Below are 19676 nucleotides of genomic sequence, written 5' to 3'. Positions count from 1 at the left end.
TCCTTCGTCGGCTTCAGTCATGCAGGCAGGAGTTATCTTTGCATGCAAAGTGGGAGAGTGGAAACGCTTGGAATTTGGAGTAGACATGTTCTCGCTCACCATCTAAATATAGCAAATCCCATACCTCCTCTGAGTTCACTTTCTTTGTAAAATAGAAACAACGTCCCCTGCTTTGCAAAGTTTCACGAGAACTTGAGTAAAATACAAATATATGTGAAAATTTAGAACAATTCCAAGCATACAGCAGAAGCGTAGTAACTGCTACTTCTTACTGTTTCCATTTTTGTTGTATTTATAAAAGAGTCCTAAAGGGACCATAGATTTGTTCCCCGCAGGTATCTCATTCACCTGAACCTACAATTGGTTACATCACAGCACTGCATTGCAAACTAGAACATCTAACACTGTCAGCGTACCTTCTCATGAAGGTCATTTATCTCTTCAGTACACCCGGGGTAAAAAGCACAGAGTTTTACTAACTGTAGTTCATTATCAGGAATCATCATGAGAAGATCTGCTGCCAAATTCCTATTCACATAACAAAAGGGGAAATTCAATGAGGAAAAAATCTAAAAATAACACTTGGACTATTTCAAAGGAAGAACTCTTAATATACCTCCCCTGCTTTTCTATTTACATAAATATTACTAATTTCCTACTTATTCAACGCCTCTAACTGTAGCTGACAGAAACCAAAGGGCATGAAAAAAATGTATTAAGAATTTTTATTTTTGTAACTCTAAAATGAATCTTTACATATTTACAATTAATTTTGTTTTTATAGAATAATTCTCTAACCAAACTAAGTAGTAGTATTAGATTTGTTCTTTGGAGTGAATTATAAAGCCAACTTTGTGAAAGCTATTTTTTGTCAACTTTTGTTATATTTGCCAACAATGGATAACTGGATTAGCCAATTCATTAAAACCAGAATACTTAGGTATTTTAAGTTTAGATTTTGGGGTCCGCATATTTCTTAAACTTTAAGTGGAAATCAAAGGTAGAAGTGCAACTTTCTGATTTTGTTTTTACAGAGTCAATGGATATTTCAGTCAATAAATATTTCAGAAATAAGGCATCTTAAAGAATTGTATAGACTCAAAAACTTTATCTTAAAAATATTTTGTATACAAAACTGAGAAAACATCAATTTTTAATGGTTCTAGATATTATTATTCAATTTTGAAGAAATTGGTATGTCCCCATTTGGCATGATGTTAGGACAGGCAGTATCCTAAATGTGAATTTGTGAGGGGTATGCTGTGGGTTCTGAGTGTAAAATCCTCCCTCACCTATGAAGTTTTCAGTAAAAATCTACACTGGTCACTATGTGAGTAAATTATTTTTTAAAACATTAAGAGATGTTTAATCAAGAATATAGCGAGTATAGAATAGGGATAGAGATAATTTGTGTGTCAAATTTTCTACCATCATTCAGCAGGTCAATCTGTGAGTGTTTTTACAAGTTCCGAATTAGAGTAATTCATCTGTTTTTGCTAAGTGGTATAAATGACTTTGTTTTCTGATACCAACATCTAATAGTTTTTAATAATGTCCATTAGAATATAGAAATTATCACTTGGTTTTATAGTGTACAAAATAGTTGCGCTAAAATTCTATTCAAACATCTATAAACTACAAAGAAAAATCTGACTTTCTTACCACAGAATTATATCCTGATACACTGAAATTTACAGCAATTCTAACTAATTTTACTCTTTAGTCTAAATCATTATTTATTGAAAATTCAGTATACCACAGAAAATGTGTGTATATACATACAGATATATGTAAAGAAATAGACCAACCAATCTAAAGTCTTAAATTCACAATCAGAACAGGCATTGAATTTGTTTTACTGAGTTAGCTATTATTTTGCATTATAGAAACACACAGCCCACTTATTACACAAGTTTTAAGTAGAAACCATGAGGGATTTGCACCTAGGTTATAGGAACTGCTCTCATTGTGTTGTAGTTAGGTTTTATGTGCTATAAATTGCATAAATGAACTGGCATTTTGTAAAACAATAAAGTGAAAACAGTTAATGGTCATTTCTTAACATAGTGTTAATATTCTAGAAATAAAATATTAGGTGAATTTTAAAACTCAACATTTTTATAAAACTAGATAGTACCTGAATCCAACAGATGGAAAGCTAAAAAGAAAGTAATTTTGAATATGAATTATCATGAATTGAATATGCAGTGAGAACCAAGAAGAAGCAAACTTCTACCAGTAAAGGTAAAAAACATAAAATTCTTGGTTCAAAAAATGATGAAGTGTCTTGAAATTATGCAGCTATGTTAACTGTTTTTTTTAAATTTGTGGAGCTCTACTAATAGCCATGAAGATTATAGATTTCCCCTAGAAATAAAACTGATCAGCACCATATATTTCATAATTTGAAGTTTATCCTGGTTTCTGGTTCATATATTTATGGATATAAAAAGAAAACTCTTGGGCGGGGAGTTACAAGGAAATAGAAGGTTTTTTTATATTAAAACCAACTAAGACAGCCAGTTGAAAGATTTTTAAACCTCTTTTAAATTTAACATTTAAATTTTACCTTCACTTTTTGTATGTTATTTAGATTAGATGGTGACTTCTGCATGGAGTCGGTCACCTTTGTGAATAATCTGAGCAGGCCTCACGCTCTGGGATGGGCCGGAGAGGTCACAGAGCCATGTAACTGACGACTACAGTTCTTGGCAGAGGGAAAGCTGGGTCTCAAAAGATGGCCAGCGCTCAATACAGTTAAGTCTAAGGCTGATGGTGGGTTGAGGGAGGGAGTTCCTGTATCACTGTAAAATACAGATAAAATTAGAATGACTCTGAGATTCCCAATTCACTTAGAAAGCCTCCACGTCCATGCAGAAGAGATGAAAAGGGGGAGTGCTGCTCATTCCGAGAAGGCCCCTGGTAAAAGGATGGTTCAGTGAGATAGCTGTGCTCCTCCAAAATTCTTAGGCTGAAACCTCATCCCCAGTGTGATGGTGTTTGGAGTGGGGGCCTTTGGGAGGTGATTAGGAATTGATGCCTTTGTAAACGAGGCCCCTGAGAGCTCCCTAACCGCTTCCACCATGTGAGCACAAGAGAAGGTGGTCAGTTAGGATCCAGGACACTGGCTCTCACCAGACACGGACTCTGCTGCATGGGATCTTAGTCTGCTCAGCTTCTAGAACTGTGAGAAATAAACGTTTGTTGCTTATAAACCACCCAGTCTGGGGTATTTTGTTATAGCAGCTGAACTAATATAGTAGTGATGAGTGCAAACTTTGGAGCCAGTTTATGTAGCTGTGAACTTGGCTCTGCTACGTACTGAGACCTGAGACAAGCTAACGTCTACTGCATGGTGGCAGCAAGTTATCACGTGGCAGGGCTCACACCAAGGTGGGGCACACCACAGGCAGTGAGAAGTGCTGGTTCACTGTTATTACTGCTGCTGTTACTATCATGTGTGTCTGCAGACCTCCACCCTAAGTTCGGTGTGTGTGTGCACGTTTATATATTGGGGAGAGGTCAAAATACTCATTAAGTTTATTTAGAAACTTCTTCAGGTTCTAGGTATTTGGGGAAAAGAGAAGACAAAAGCCTTAAATCACTTTATCCAGCAAACATCTGGCAAAAATCTGTACCATGTCTTCCCAAAGGGGCCTCCATAAACAAAGGGCTCTGCCGTATGGACGGGGCTCTCTGACCCAGGCTTCCGGGCCCCCCAGGGCCACATCTCTTAGGATACTGTTCCAGTCTAGCAAAGTGGCCTGTTCCAAGTCTCCAGCTGAACCATCTCTGTTAGAAAAGTGACTTTGTTTTCCAAGCCTTAAGCTACAACACAGGATGTGACAAGAATGAGTGTAGATGTGGAGAATGTAAAATGTGGAGCGTGTGGTCCTGCTAAACTTAAGACGTGTGCATTTAATCTCATGATGGTGTATGTGCTTGAAATATGGAATTACAACTGGGCTGCTTCCGAATGGGTCGTGGCAGATGCCATCATACACCTATGGGAGTTCTCACTATTGCACCATGCTCAGGTCACCAGCTCCTCCCACAATCGTATTTCTTATTAAAAAGGGAGATCCTATATTCTTCCAACACACATCTTATCAAATGCAACTTACAGTATTTAAAATAATGTATTCCATCACTATGAAATTATTCTTTGAATTCAGGAATTCTTACCATGTTGGAATCAACATGCACTTTCTTGCCAACAATTCCAGGGCATAGTGCATTTGGGGGGCCGCAGGCTCCCCCAGGACTGTGCCCACGCAGACTGCTAACTCCAGCTCGTTTCCACGAATCAGGTAAGCCATAGCAAGCTTGCCCAACAAGAAAAGAAGTTCCTCAGTATCACAGATGCTGGGCAGGACCGTCATTCCCACCACGCTCATAAAGTAGATAAAATAGTATTAACCTATAACCAATTATTCAGATGAACTATTGAATGTAATATTCCTATAAAGTATTCATGTAAGTAATTATAAGCAATTTCCTGATGGAAAAGCTGATAAAAGGACTTACAGGAAATTTTATAAGGGCAGAATTTTAAGAGTTTCTCTAAAACAGTCTTGGCAATATCCTCAGCATGTCATTGAGTCTATCCCCAAAAAATGTGGATTCTTAAAAGCCTCTTCAGTAGTGTGATCATGATCACTGATTCGATCAATGATGATCAATTATCCCTTAAAGCCAATTATCTAAGGATATGTACCAATATAGAATCTGCATCTTTACTTAACATTTTCCTTATTACATTAGTGAGTCAAACAGAAAATACTTTAAAATAACTTGTCAAGAATATACTAAAGAACACTTAAACATAAGTGATTTCAAAAGTCAGGTATTCTGAATCCAGTGATTTCTCTCTTCACTACTCCTTCTCACATATGATGAAATACTTAAAGTCAGGGTGTTAGAAATATGTATTTGTGGTAAAAAATGAATGGTTAACAATCTCACAGTCTGTAGAGTTTAGGTGTACTTATTCGGCATGTAATTCCTCAGCATGCAGAACCACACCTTACCCGGGAAGCTACCTTATTTTTTCCCCTCCAACACCATGACATACACTTAAGAGGTTGCCATTCACATAAACTGATTTGAAAAGTTGTACCTCAATATTATCTACAGCGAGGTGGCAGCAAGCGGCTAGCGCCGCACGCCCGTCCTGAAAATACCATTCTGCCAGTTCTTTACTGACCGTGTGCAGGAGCCTAGAAAGAAAAAGAGAACATGGTCCACAAACACAAGGACTCCATCCTAAAAATGAGCTCATGCCCTTGTATAACAGGCTGACTACAGTATCAAATAGGATTTAATTTGATATCCTTATTTTAGGTATAAAGCCTAACTTTCGGGAAATGTAGATGAGCTGATAAATGCACCCCCTATCCTGGCTGCCAACCCCTGCAACAACTGTCAGAAGAAAAGCCTAACTTTCAAAATTTACCATCTTCCATTCAACAGTGTCTAACGCAGCTCTGGGATAGTTAACCTTAGAAGGATTACAGGTTGAACTGAAACTTTTCCGAATTTAGGTGGTGGCTGAAGTATGGGTAGTAGATGTTAGATCTTCACACTGCCGTGTTTAGAAATGGCAGAAAATAGCACCAAAGAACCAAGAAGGAATATGTTAGTCCCAACACAGTATTTGATTGACATTTTATAACCCTTTTTACTTGATAAGGGTCCTAAAAGCTTAAATATCCTATTTTCTAGGGCAATATTAGGAGGCAATAGATAAGGCAGGGGAAGGTAGACACGAGATATAAAGAAGGTCAACAGGCTGAAGAATTCTAACTTCCATTTCTTTTGCAAACGTTAAGTATGTGGACCTCTTCTTTAGAAGGAGCCTAAATGTTATCAGGACACGAACACCGGGGGCGTGGATTATGCACTGCGTTACAGTGACGTCACCCACAGGGACCTCACGGTGAACAGTGATTAGCAGCACCCTGGCTTTCCACCGCCCCTCCTCCCAAACAGGGGTGAGCAGGTTTTAAGTATTTAGTTGTTTTATCTGCAGTCTCTCCACCAAAATGCATCCTGCTCTTCTGGACGCTGTAGAAGATGTGCGCGGGCTGCCTCAACATGCTGACATTCCCCTATTCACGAAGCATGGACGCTGTGGCAGGACAGGGTTGTGGAGAGAAATGCAGTTCAGAACACGGCAGCCGAGTCCTCTGGACACCAGGAAGCATGAACTACATGCTCCCTGAAACTCCTCATGAAAACCAACTATAAAAACACAGGCCCCAAACAGCATAAATCGCTCACTCCTTGAAGTCTTCCCTGTAGCTGTCATCAGAATACGAAGGGCCTCTAGGTGTGGACACTTGAAAGGTTTGCATATTTCCCTCACAGGCAGCCTGGAATTTAATGAACATGTTAAATTAATCCCTAACTGTTGAAAATTGACCAATTTCAGAATATTATTTTGAGCAAAATACACTTAAATCATATTTAAAATTCATACAGTTTGGAGATGCCCTTAGAATTTGAAAAAAAAAAGTGGACCCGTTTGTGAGAATCAATGTGAAACTTCAAGTAAATGGCTACCAGAAAAACTTGTTCAAGCATATGTAATACAAAAACTCAAGATTGCTGAGATGGTTCCATGTTTAAAGATCTAAAATAAGTTCAGTGTGACTGGAGCAAAGACAGCGTAACTGAACGGAGGTGGGCAGAAGGCAGGCCATCTGTGACTTTGTCCATCACGTGCAGGAAGTCAGCCACCACAGTCCCTCCCTTCCACATGCCCGCACACCAACATACGTGAGGTGATGACCCGGCTGTACCTGTGCAACAAGCAGAGCTTCTTTAAGCTGACCTCTTGACATAAAAAAATTGACTAATTTTTTCACATCACCAATGGCTATGCAGTATGGAATGACATCATCCTTATCTTCCTGGATTAATTGATCAGCTCTCCTAATAAAATAAGAACAGTTTTTTTTTTACAATATACTCATTTCAAGATTCTGAGTTGAACTTAGATTTTCTGAAATATCAAAAACATAAAATTTGCAACAGATTTCACAAAGCCCTTTCTGCATATCACTTTTTAAAAAGATTAAGATTTTATAACCCAAACAGATATGGAAGACAAAAGTTTTGTGAAATAAATACTACAGAAACTTGTTTTCCCTTAGAACACTACATCTTTTCATCTTTTGAGTACGCTGAACATTTCAGGTCTTAAAATTAATGTCTTATCTATGAAAGTGAGCAACATATTTTTCTGAAAGTAAGCTGTAAAGCAGATATAAGTGGTGGGACAGCTACTCTCAATTGGATTAATAAATATGTGGGCAGCTGCTTTATTAAAGACAGAAGAATTTTAAATGTTTTAGGAGGTACAACAATGAATGGAGGGCCTCTAAATACAAGAAGCTTAAAATCACTAACAAGAATAATACCAGAACACAAATATTGATAATACAATGCAGAATATTGTTAGTGCCCCAGGCAAGGTGGTTTTAAAGAAAAATAACCTTCCAGATATGTGAGGGGGGAAGAACACCCTGGTGTCGGAGATTACGAAGGGCTGAGTGGCTGTGTCTCTGTCTCCCTGTAGCCATCACTGTCTGTGTCAGTCTGAGTTTCTCTTCTCCCATCTAAGCCTCAGGTACTTTCACAACGACCAACCTAGTTAATTCCACTCTTAATGTCTAACTTCAGTTTTGTTGAAAATTAATCAGGTGTATTTCATTTAAGCTGGCATTTGCATTATTAAGCTATATTTGAACAGCCAATCCCTGGGGAGGTGTTGCAGACACCTTTTCTGCTGTTTGCCCTGCCCACTGATAACACTCTCCAATTCATAGGGTCACTGGGGTTCTCCCCAACAACCGATTTTTACCAGGCGACCCTACTTCCTTGTTGTAGCTGTTTAGAAACAAGCTGTTTAGGAACAATATTCTTTTCCTTAGAACTAGGACTAGGAGACTGCCAATCAATCTCCCTGAATGGCTGGATCTGTAAAACACCAACTTAGGAGTCGTGGGGAGACTGTTTTCTGGGTGCCACGTGAACAGGAGAAGAGCAAATCCATTGTTGGTTTTCAAAGATAAATGACAAGAGTTTTTGCTGAGGTTGAAACAAAATCATTTTAAGCAATAAATATACTCTGCTACCTTGACTTAAGGTTTATTAAGGTTTCAGTGGGAGCGATAACATTCACAATTGCACAGCAAGGCTACATGAATTTAGGACTATTTGGGATTCTTAGAGCCTAGAGCCTACAGTATGAGGGCTGCCGCCAGCCTGTTGCTAACTTACTGCTGGGAAAGCAGGTGCTAGGGAACAAGTTTATTTCCCATGGCAAATACAGTAATCCCTCTGGATTGCACGTTTAGCCTCTGATATTTAGTTGTACATGTGACTTGCAGGTGAATTTTTTCCTAAACCATGTCCAATGAAAGAAAAGGCAAAACTTCGCATTTTTAATGCCAGAAGTAAGGTGAATTCCTCAGTAAGTAGTACCCTATAAGACTGGCACAGGGACTGGCACACAATGAATACTAAATAAATATTTGTTGAATAAATGAATAGAATAGCTTGGAGACAGTGTTATGGTGTCAACTGAAATGTGTCCCCACCAAGATATGCTGAAATCCCAACCTGTGGTATCTGTGAATGTAACCTAGTTAGGAAATCAGGTCTTGGCCTATGTAGTTAGGTGGAGCTATACTGTGTCAGGGTCGATCTTAAATCTGATATGACTGGCGTCTTTATAAAAACAAGGAAATTCAGACACAGAGACACACAGGGAATAATGCCATGTGAAGAGACGGCAGAGGCTGGAGTAATGTGTCTACCAGCCACCAGCTGGGACCACTGGTAAGCACGAGAAGCAACGAGACAGCATGGAATTGATTCTTTGTCAGAGTTTTCAGGAGAAACCAACCTTCCCACCAACTTGATCTGGACTTAAGCCTCCAGAGCTCTGAGACAAATGTCTGTTGTACTAAGCCAACCAGTTTGTGCTACTTTGTTACAGCAGAACTAGGAAACTAATGTATCTTAGAAAAAACCTTGTTGTCTATGCCTTCTAGAACAAGGACATTTAGTTAAGATTGCTAAGTGGTAGAACATCTCTATCATCAGTACCTCCTTCATATCCACAGAGATGAAATGGCAGGAGTAAGCGTCCAGGAGGAATTTCTGAGATTATTTACGAAGAACTCCACAAATATTGGTTACTGTCAGAAACTCTCCCCCTTCTATCTCGATAGCAATATATTAACCAATGGGTATGTGTGCTGATCTGTCATTTCCTCCACTGACATGGGGAAATTTGCCTTCCAATGTCTTTATCAGATGTCAGATCAAATAAAAAAACACCAAAATGACTTGTAACCATTTTTTTCAGTTTATTGTATCTATACTATTGTGATTATTTAAGACAAGAGTAAAAAAAAACTCAAAAGCTACTATCATATTTATGTATTGCTTCCATTTTAACATATTTTAAAACATCGATTTGGACACACACTCTCTGCCTTACCTTTGCATTAACTTCTTCCAGTATTTCACTGAGACCCCTGGAGCAATGGACAAGGCTTTGTCCCACTAGAAAAGGAGAAAAGCAGGAAACATCTCTATTTTCATTGCACAGTCTAACTCTGTGAAATGTCACTGAAAAAATTAACTCATATTTATAATGTGAGTTTTTTGAGTGTTTGGGTTTCCAAGAATATTTCTGTATTCTATCTTATACATTCCATAGAATATAAATATTACTATATTTAAAAATAAAATATGTAAGTTATATTATTTAGCAGTGAAAACAAACCTAGAGAGAGAGAGAAAAACAGAAATAGAAGCAGAGAGAGAGAGGGAGGGGGTGACAGGAGGTGGGGGAAGGGGTAGGAACAAAAGGTGGAAACATACATCAACTCATTTTCCAATACATTTGTTCTAAAGTATTTTATGTTCTATGTTCAAAATAATACATACTGTAATTTTATTTCACTGTTACTTATATTTAACAAATATGACATTCATTTCTATTTTTACTCTTCCCTACTCATTTTTACAAATTTTGTCATTTCTTCCTATAATAGTTGATATACCTATCATCATATTTCTAAAATTAAAATTTTAATTTTAATTTTTAATTGAAATTACAGATCGCTGTTCAGTCAAGGCTGATTGTGATTGTTATTCAGAAATACAGATTTCACTGAATTCAAGTCTAGAAGGGAACTGAAGAGAAAATATTCTGCAATATCTCATGAATCAAACTTCATTTTAATTAAGGGTCTCCAAATCAGCAGAGTTCTACTGCAATTAACACTAGAAAATGAGTAATTAGCCTGAAAAATAACAGGTTAAATCTCAAGTAATTTTTAATACTACATTATTTATAATCATCTCAACATTTTTAAAGAAAGGTAACATAAATTATGTTTTTAGGGGAAATCTGTCTTTATCACTGGGGTGAATGGAAGGAAGAAGTTGAAATGGAGATTAAACTAATTTGGAAGTAATCAAGTTCTTTCAATAAAAACATGTTTTGTAAGTGAAAAGACTGTGTTTTCCTAATCTTATAGTATTAATTTATAGAAGTAGAAACTTTCATAAGAAGTGCACAATTCTAAGGACACCAGTATTGCTAAAGGATTGTAAGCATAACAACAAATTATTAAGTTCCATAAGCAGGTTCTTTACTTATAAATGTAGTTTTAAATATATCTACACAGATACAGAACTCAGAGAGATAAAAAGTTACACCATTCTACCAAAATTTACTTATTCCTCTTTTCCTTAACTTTTGATATTCTTCCTAGTAGTACCCTGTTAAAAAAGTTACTTTTAAGTCAAACCTTTACTTCTTCATAAGAAAAATTTTTTACATTTTTTCTGAATTAAACAGCTTTTTTAGAAAAGCTTTTGATGCCTTTTCAATTAATGTTTTTAAAGGCTCATCTTATTATTTTAGGACAGGCAGTAATTCATTGTTTGTCTCTAGTATATGGGGGATATACAAAAAGATGAGTTAAATGTAATTTTGATATATTTTATGGTAACTTTGTTGCTTAGTTTTACTTTATATTATTTATAAGTATTCTTAATATTATGCTTATTATTCTTAAGAATAAATTAATATTAATATTAATTATAAAATTAATCTAGAGCTTTCAAAAAAATCTATTAACTCTGCAATGAGTCCGTGCATTCTAATCTTTTTCTTACTAGAATTTTTGTTGAACTAAAATGCACATGCAGAAAAATGGAAAGCTCAATGCATTTTCATAACCTGAATACCAGCACTCACATCGGGAATCAGAGACCCTCCTCTAGTTTGCTCTATTTCAGTCACGGCCTGCCTCCCAAAGGTAAATCACCACCCTGAATTTTTAACAGGATAGATTCATCCTAACCTTTTTGAAAACTTGCTGTTTCGGTCCTCCATAAAAATCAGGCTTGCCTTCGGAGTATCCTTCACCAGCTGATTACCAGTGGGAACCCTTTTGGCCAGCGTGGGATTTAGTTATGACAAATGGAATTAGCAAGGGAATCCACTGTGAGGAAAGATATTTCTTATGTATCAAAATTCTAGGCCAGAGCAGTGGTTCTCAGGATGCCCGAGAATAACCTGGAGGGCTTATAAAGCACAGATCGCTGGGTTCCATCCCCAGAGTTTCTGACTCTGTAGGTCTGGGTTGGGAAGTGCACATCTTAGCAGGCTCCTTGCCGATGGTGTTGATGTCACCAGCCCGGGGCTCTCACTATGAAAGCTACCCTTTCTGAGGTTACCCCCGATACCAGACTGGCAGAGAATCAATTAGGTCTGGAAAAGGTAAGCTTAGTATTTAGTATTTCACTAATACTTAGAATACTTTGTTCAATGCATTAATTTTGCTTTGATGGAACGTTACCTCTCCAAGTTCAACCATAAGCTCACAGTATCTCTGAATGTGTCCTAATCTCAAGTGTATTTCAGCAGCTCCCTTCAGCCTTTCCTCCTTAGTAGGCACACCAACACCTCCACCGAATTTACACATCTTGACTGTTGTTAGTTCTTGGGCTTCAGACTGGTTAAAAAGAAAGTAACATTTCCTAAATTTTGTTATACAGGAGCTAGTGGTAACAGATGATCATAAAAGTGTCATATGAACACATTTTAAAAACAGTGCTGGAAATTAGATATTTTTAAAAATCAACACTTTTTCTCTATAAAATATGATAAATCTTTAAACATAATACATTGATGTGGGTGGGGAGTAGACACTGGATGTGCCTGGTGTGGGTGGGGAGAGGCTAACCCGGTGGTCCACTTATTCACCAGGCGTTGTGTTTATCCAGAAATCCAGAGGCCAAGCAGCAGTGAGTGACAAGCTGATACGTAACTGGTGAAAATACATATAGGCCTCTAATAAAAGTTAAAAGTCACTGGCCTACTCTAACTGGCTGCTCTAGTATCAGCGGTAACAGTTATAGTCATGAGGTGTTAAGTCTCTGATCAAAGAAAGTATTTCTTCTTTATGAAAATAGCTGTTTGTTGTGGCTACCACATCCACTTCCTGGCACAGCTCTCTCCATGCTCGAGCAGGTAGGTCAACCACGGTATTTCATTGCAAATATAAAGGCCCTTTTTTCTTTCTGGTCCCAGGACTGGTCTGCTGTTGGTACCTGGGTATTGCTCCAGGTATCAAGTAACGAATAATTTTGTATCAGAATTCATTAAGAGCTATAACATGATTAGTTTTAATGAAACATATCCTGGAATACCACCCATGAGGCATCTGACAGCAAAATCAGAGCAGTCCGTGTATCACGATCATCTGGTAACATGGTCAAGGAAAAGCATTTCAACTAGTTCCAAGTGACCTTTGAAGAATTTCATGAGATTCAACCTAAGAAAACCATGGCTGCCTTAATCTGTCCCGAAATAATTCACTCTCATGATTAGTTTCTAACACCTCAATATTTACTTTTTCAGTCTACCAACTCTGATTATATAAACTGTTCAAAGTAATTTTTATGTCTTAATAGTGAAAAGGCAATTTTGTATCTTAATTTTATGTCCTAATAGTGAAAAGGACATGACGTCAGCATGCTGTACGTACCGTTCTAAATTTAATCAGGTGTTTCAAATGCATTACTCCTTTACAGTAGTTCTGAGGGAGTAAACTGTCGTCTTGCCCTTCTATCACAGCAACTAAGTTCCACAAATTGTCACTGCCACCTGGAGGCTGAAAAGTTGATGTAAAAACCCCACAGTATTTTGTATCTTCAAAAATATAAAGCAGGCATATCTTCAATTGAAAAATTAACAAAATAGTAACTATAATTTATTTCATTTACTGCTCATTTCCATATGCTTCCTTACACTGCACAGATTATGCTCAGAGGGACCCATCGAATTGGGATGATACATGTAAATATGTAATAACTTAATGACAATACTTATAATGATTCATTTGGCTAATGGGAAATATTCATATTGAATTCCTGTAATACTTACTGATAAACATTCTGAAAACCATCGTAGTTTTTTCACTCGAGGATTGCCAGTTAGTTTCTCTACTTCTTGTTTAATATCTCTTGACACTTTACCACACAACAGAGGAGGAGCCCCTTGTCCTATAGCATAATCTGGAGAACAGACATAATTCAGTGAGAAAAGACTGCTTACAGAATATTATTTAAAAATCAAATCTAATATATGCGTATTTTCAATACCAGTATTTCCGATAATTTCTTCCCAAGATCTGTCTGCCAGAATATTTATTTGTAAAGGCATGATTAAAGGTGTTAATGACCAGAGTCTCACTGTAGAGTCACGGGAGCAAGAGGCCACAGTGAATGGGCGGCTCGGATGGCATGCTAGACCTGATGGAAAAAATAAACCTATTTTAACCAAGGTACACACTGAAAAAATTTTTATCTGAATGTATCTCATATCACTTCTAGAAGAACTGAAGTTATGAAGAAATATTTTAAAAAGGATTTCTATGTTGGCTGAAAATTTGAATACAATTTTGAATACAAAATTGAATAATTATTTGAAAGCAAATGGTCTTGGATGAAAATGTTGAAATTGTATTTCAGTTGGTCCAGCAGCCAGCATACTGTTATACCAATGCAGTGCAGAGTCATCTGGGAGTTGCTGGATGGATGGAAGTTCCAAAACAAGAGTAAGAAAGAGTTGGGGGCCTTTCAATTTAGAAGGTCCAGAAATGGGATTCTCTTCCACGCTCAGTCCCACATTGCCTCAATTAAAAGGCCACTGGGTAAGGCAAACGGATACAAATGTTCAGATTAGGGTTATTTTCTCTATGGACTCATTTTAAAATTCTTATTTACCTATTTACTCTCATCAAATTTTGGGCCTATGAATGAGAATTAAGTGATATAAAAAATACAAGAAATCTAATTTTCTATACCTAGCTTAATTATATTAAAAAATGTAGTATTACATTAAAAAATATAACATTGTCCTAAATGTCCAAGAACATAAGTAGAGGAGTGGCTACATAAGTTCTGTTTACTTTATTATTGATTCCCTGTTTTACAGCTTACTTCTGGAGTGATGGTACAGAAAGGGAGAAAAATCCAAGCTGTACATGTTAATAATGTGCATGGGTATATGTGTGCAAGTGTGTGTGTGTGTACAGAAACACAAATACAACTGCAGAGAGAGAGAAAGACACCCAAGTGCTAACAGTAGTTATCTTCTGATAATTTCTGATGTTTTTCTATTATCTTCTGTGTATTCTGATATTTCAATAATAAACATGTATAATTCTGAATGAGGAAAATGTTATTTTTAAATAAAACACTGTAAGACTTATTTAAAAATATTGTATTGCTCAGAAATTACAGTCATCATTAATACAGCAGAATTTAAAAGTACATGCGAAACACTTTACCATATACGTCAGCACCATGATCAGACACAGTTTCCAAACAAACTCCTCCCCGCGTGTCCCATACTCTCATGGTGTAGTCCCAGCTGCCAGATATCAGTAAGTATGGAATCTCAGTGTTCCACAGTAATCCCCTCACAGGTGCAGTGTGTCCGTTAAGAACATTTATGCAAGCGTCTTGAGTATAATCCCAGATTCGAACAGAACTGAAAACAGAAGAGTATGTATATAATGCTATTAAAGTCATAATTTATCTAAAGGATTAACATATTCTTAATGGTGCACAACGATTCTTTCTCAGTATACCAAAAAAGCATTTTAAGTTTCCTAATATGCTAAGATTCTCTTCTGCAGAGCAGATAGAAATGGACAATTAACTAGGCTAGAGCTAGCCTACTCTAATATATTTTATCCTTCCTTTTACTGGTCATTTTCTACTGATAGTAAATATACTATTTTGCTGTTTATATGTTTAAAAAGGTTTCTTGAAATGAAATACCTAGAACGGTTAAAGCCAAAGAAAAAATATGACTAATAACCTGGATACAATAATTTAAGAGCACTCAAAGCTTATTTGTAACTCATGAAAATAGAGCATGTACAGTGATTTGAAAAATTACTTGAAAAACCAATTCATGTTTATGGTCTATCAACTCAGTAAGTTATTCCTTCATGTTTTTGTTGCTCAGTCAGTGTGGAATCAATCTCAGATCAGTGCAAAATTTAAATATACCTAGATTTATGATATTACTTGAATATACTGATTATATAAAGTAAAAAACTTACTGAAATAAAATTAAACTCAAAATGAATTTAAGACCTCCAAATGCTAAAACTATGCTTGGACAATTCGTAATAATTTTTTAGTCACAGATTATATAAACCTGACAAGCCCAAAATTCTAACACCTCCAAAGCTATATTACACTAAAAAGGAGACACATTATGTATTTTAAGTTCTTTAGGACGTATTTGTTTTTTATAAAAAGACTTATTGATTCTTTCTCCCCTTTTACTAGTATAGGACAGTATATCCAGGCTGATCATAACCTAATTTCTTTGGTGCTAATTTCTTATATATGTTAGCATTTAAATTATTTTGGTGGGGTATTGTGTTTTCATAAATCGGACTACATTAAAGTGATTTGTATCAAAAAACGTTAATGTTATCAGAGGGGCACTAGAACAGGTGTTTTTGCTTTTATGACATAGGTTAGGCAAACATCAGGCTTTGAAATCCTAATGTGTATTTGTAGCCGAACACAAGAAAAACATAAGCAAAGCTTCTATGTACCTTCCTGTACGTAAGGAACGTTTGCGGCTTCCAAGCCAAAGCATCGTATCTGAGTTCTGCCATGAGTACACTGACAATTAATGGTTTCCCTGCAATTCCGGCTTTTCTTTAAAGGTGCTAGGTGACATGTTAGGTATAACCATCATCTATATTACTACTAATCAGTACTAACCAGACTTTTAAAAAGCCTTTCAACTTTTATAACCATGGGTCAGTAAAATTTTACTGCTATCTTTCTGACAAATACTTCTTAGACAATGATTGAAGGTTACACTTTTTTCATGTAGAATAGGATTTAGATGCTAAAGTCTCTGTTAATAGACTAGAACAATCTCATAAGTCACCTTACACACGATAACCTTATTATAAGCATTTCTAGTGATAACCTATAGAAATCTCACAACTGCTTTTCTATTAAATTTGGATTAATGCTAGCATTTCATGATAAAAATACTTAACTATTAAATAGTAAACCTGTGGTCACCATACATTATGATTTTACTTGCATAAAGTAAGATTTTTCTTACCTATATTTATCTCATATTCAAATAGTGAGCAAACTGTATTAGGAAATCTATCTTGTTTGAATATGAAATATAGACAAGATTTTAGGAATTTTCACAAATCCAGAAAAAAATGTTAAATCACTCTAACTTCTAAATATCTTCTCTTCATTTAAAATATAGGATCATTTTTATTCCATTCTTAATGAAAACATAGCACACAGCTGTCTTCCCTATGAAGTATAAGAACATTATTAAAAATAAACTCTTCTCTATATTTTAGAGACTTATTTGTCTCAGATCTTTTTCCCTTTCCCAATGGAACCCTGAAATTTTTTGTTTTTGTTAAATTTGTTAATAAGATAGAAATAAGCATCCACAGGAAACAAAATAAATATGGAAATTTGTGATTCCTGTCATGACTATGATGCCCATGTTAAGTATGGCGAGGCACTTCAGCTTTAGATGAACGCAATTAGGCTCTTGTTAGCGGCCTACTTATTTTGTACATGTTTAAAATAATTCCACACAAGAGCTGGATCGTGTAAGTAAGTACATTTCTAGAAAAGTATAAGCTTTTGAAATTAAGGACTAGAAAGTCCGAATCCAATATACATACCCATCATCAGAACCACTGCAAAGGGTGCCCTCCCTCAGGGGTGACCACCTAACGTGGAACACTTTGGCTGTGTGTCCACTAAATACCTTCAGTGGTTGATCAGAGCTGGTGGCCAAGTAATAGACACGAACATTTTTGTCTTCACAGCCAGTGGCTATCATGTCTCTGAAACAGCATCAGTGGTACATTAAAAAATGAAAAAACTGATCTTATTTGCTACTGATCTTTCTTAGGGTACACAGTTCTAATTTCTAAGACGAGAATTTTTGTTTCCTTTATGAAGTTAGACTAAAAATTACATAAGTAAAAACACCATTTGCAGAAACTGTCCTAGTATGGAAAGTTTCTTTCTCAATGTTCCCTTTAATAGGTTAAATTTTAATTTTATTATCTTAGGTCAGAGATAGTGGTCATTATATTTCTCTAAGTCCTTTTTCAAAATGTCCAGATTCATAACTTCTTAAATATTTCCCAGAACTTTATGTTTCACAAGTATGTGGTCTTAAGAAGGGTCCCCATTGGTAAGTGGTTGGGATTTGCTTACTCGCTCGTAGCAATGTTAATTACCACATGCTCTGGCCATGGGTAAATATTTTTGTGGCATGGGGACAAATAGCAATGTTCCCCCTGGGAAGATGCTGCACAAGCTCCCCACAGACCGGGGCTGTCTCATCAGACAGGAAGGCACAGTCCTGGTCTTCCGATTCTCCTTGGTGGCTTCAGCAAAGAAGATCCAACCATTTGATCCAACCAAGGATCCTCTGGAAATACAATATGTGGATGTGATCTTTCAACGCTCTTTGCTCGTTAGTCTCAGGAGAGTGACAGTAAGACAGGCAACTATTTGTGCCCTAGGGTCACACTCGGAACACTGTTGCAAAGGAGTCACAGGCCTGCCAGAGCACAGTCCCTTGAGCAACCCTAACAATCATATAAACAGTCCCTATGCTCTAAAGGTAAAGGGAACAAGTTACACATTTTCGACTCAACTTTGAAGGTTTCATCAAAATCTTCCTCAAACTTCAAATTGATTTTTGTCACATGGGTCATAATATTTAGATTTATTTAAGCACACCTGCAGAAATACATGGAAAAAGAATAATATCTAGATGGAGGATAACAGGAATTGATGACTAGCTGGGAGTGGAAATTCAGAGATGATGAAGTATAAAAGGAGAGGCCAAGGATTCTGGCTTCAGCAGCTCTGCTGTTGACACTGCCGGGCCACTGAGATGGAAATTAGCTGGTCAGGAGTTCATTTTGCATAAAACCTCTAACCATGTGATAGAAATTCACCTAAATGTACTGGAAGAAATATATAGACCTATGATTTTGCATAATATGTGATTTCACTCAGAGTCCAAGAATCACAAGGTATTAATATTTTAATATAAATGTTTTCCACCTGTAATATGGAAAAGTACATGATAATTCACACAGTTTTCACAGTATCTAAAGAAAGTCTGAATTTTTAAATGTAACATATATTCCTATCAAAGAGGTTTGAAACACAAGATTCTTACACGTGCAGTGGCCTAAAGGATCAATTTCAGTGGAGGTTTGACTTGGAGTAATTTTTAAGTCCAAGCTGATTTTTACCTATAAATACTAGGCTCTTAAGCAAGGCTGACCTTTCAAAACCATCCCTGTAGGTCCCAGATCTTGGGAAGTCATCCAATCCCAAGGCATTAGCATTAGGTGGGGGGCAATGGAAAGTCATGGCAGAACCAGACCATTGCACAGAACCTAAGACCGTTTAGAGAAAGGGCCACGTTTCTGTGGTAGAACCCAAACTTAAACTGGACTTACTCCTATTTGTCCTAACAGAAAGTTGTTTTGAAAGCAGGAAATCAGCATTTCTAAGTCATGTAAAAACCTCAGGGGATAAAAATACAGAGCTAGAATGAACAAGCAATTACAGGCTGGACAGGAAGAATATTACCTAAGAAGAGTGATGAGTATTTCCTGAGGGAATAACATTAAACCTTATGGCTACTTAAAATCTCTGAAAGGTAATTATTACTTATTTCAGGGGAAAAAAACTTACTTGTTGTTTTGACTCCAATCACAACCAAACACTGCAGCTGGATGTTTGTATTTGTGTAGAACTTTACCATCAACTGTTTGAATAATGCTGAAATTAAATATTAAAAAACAGCATTCTAAGTACAGTCATTCAAGGGAACAACGACAGAATTGTATCATTAAAACCTAAGTATTTTAGGATAGAGGTCTTTTCTGCAAAGCACAGGGAACACTTAAAAGTCCTGTGTAAATGATACTACCAAATACGAGTAGGTATATTTACATTATTTACATCAGATAGTATTAATTATGATAATCCATTTAAGTTAAAGTTGGTAAATTTTAACTTAG

General features: G+C 36.4%; 1 protein-coding gene across 4 annotated transcripts in view; it reads right to left on the bottom strand.

Annotated features, from left to right (window-relative positions):
* WDR17 (WD repeat domain 17) overlaps nt 1–19676 on the bottom strand; it is a 69624-nt gene that overhangs the window by 6744 nt on the left and 43204 nt on the right. For all 4 annotated transcript variants that reach the window (XR_008998658.1, XM_057505064.1, XM_057505063.1 and 1 more), the window contains exons 11-23: nt 19348–19434; nt 17301–17465; nt 14889–15091; nt 13699–13848; nt 13481–13611; nt 13083–13208; nt 11892–12047; nt 9515–9579; nt 6804–6936; nt 6283–6374; nt 5120–5219; nt 4186–4325; nt 417–528 (exon numbers count right to left, since the gene is read on the bottom strand). Coding sequence is in view for 3 of the 4 variants with exons in the window: in XM_057505064.1 (XP_057361047.1) it covers nt 417–528; nt 4186–4325; nt 5120–5219; nt 6283–6374; nt 6804–6936; nt 9515–9579; nt 11892–12047; nt 13083–13208; nt 13481–13611; nt 13699–13848; nt 14889–15091; nt 17301–17465; nt 19348–19434 (1660 nt within the window). In the remaining variant the exon portion in view is untranslated. The remainder of the gene's footprint in view (nt 1–416; nt 529–4185; nt 4326–5119; nt 5220–6282; nt 6375–6803; nt 6937–9514; nt 9580–11891; nt 12048–13082; nt 13209–13480; nt 13612–13698; nt 13849–14888; nt 15092–17300; nt 17466–19347; nt 19435–19676) is intronic.

This window comes from Manis pentadactyla, chromosome 7, assembly GCF_030020395.1.
Source record: "Manis pentadactyla isolate mManPen7 chromosome 7, mManPen7.hap1, whole genome shotgun sequence".
Taxonomy (NCBI): Eukaryota; Metazoa; Chordata; class Mammalia; order Pholidota; family Manidae; genus Manis; species Manis pentadactyla.
This window is presented reverse-complemented; position numbering and strand designations above follow the sequence as displayed.